This window comes from Gekko japonicus, unplaced genomic scaffold (assembly GCF_001447785.1).
Source record: "Gekko japonicus isolate JY-2015 unplaced genomic scaffold, Gekko_japonicus_V1.1 scaffold3338, whole genome shotgun sequence".
Taxonomy (NCBI): domain Eukaryota; kingdom Metazoa; phylum Chordata; class Lepidosauria; order Squamata; family Gekkonidae; genus Gekko; species Gekko japonicus.
In genome coordinates, this window is record NW_015165339.1 from 116,601 (window position 1) to 117,176 (window position 576).

The 576-nt window shown below is 40.8% G+C and overlaps 1 protein-coding gene across 1 annotated transcript in view; it reads right to left on the minus strand.

Moving 5' to 3' along the window:
• The window catches only part of LOC107109843 (putative lysosomal acid lipase/cholesteryl ester hydrolase), a 30,795-nt gene extending 30,514 nt beyond the window's left edge, over positions 1-281 (minus strand). Inside the window, exon 1 of the mRNA XM_015410552.1 lies at positions 10-281. Within this exon, the coding sequence (XP_015266038.1) occupies positions 10-281 (272 nt within the window). The remainder of the gene's footprint in view (positions 1-9) is intronic.
• Between the last annotated feature and the right edge of the window lie 295 nt (positions 282-576).

Sequence of the window (576 nt, forward strand, 5' to 3'; positions counted from 1 at the left end):
ACTTGGTACTTCAAGCAGTCAGAGTAGTCTTTTGTTATTTCTCTCGTATTAGGGATCACATCTCCAGACCGGTCGAGGTTTTGGGACAAGGATGGCGTCATTTGCAATGGAGGGTCTGTTGTTTCAAGTAAACTAGTCTGTTCAATCTCAAAAGCACTCTCGATTTGTTCCAAAAATGGAGAGATAGCTTCAAGTATTTTAGTTTGCATTCGTAGAATAATCTCGTCCCAAAAAGTTTCTGACAGTTGCCAGTCCTCTCCAATTTGTGCTAAAAAAGCCATTTCACACTTAAGCTGAGACTCTTGTAAACAATCGTCTCTGGAATTACGCCATTAAGAGTGCCAGCTTCGTCGCCATTTTACACCAAGACCCCATAAATCAAGTAAGCCACTGTTCTTCAATATTTAAGGTGTTTTCCAAATAGCAGATAGGAGATTTCAATATATTACTCTGCCCTTTGTATTTATATTGATGTTGACACCCCGGAGCTCTGCTTCGCTGCTTATCATAGGAATGCGTGAGGGAAGATTCCTCAGCACCTCCTTTAGCTTCTCAGGAAGATTTATAAGGGCAAAT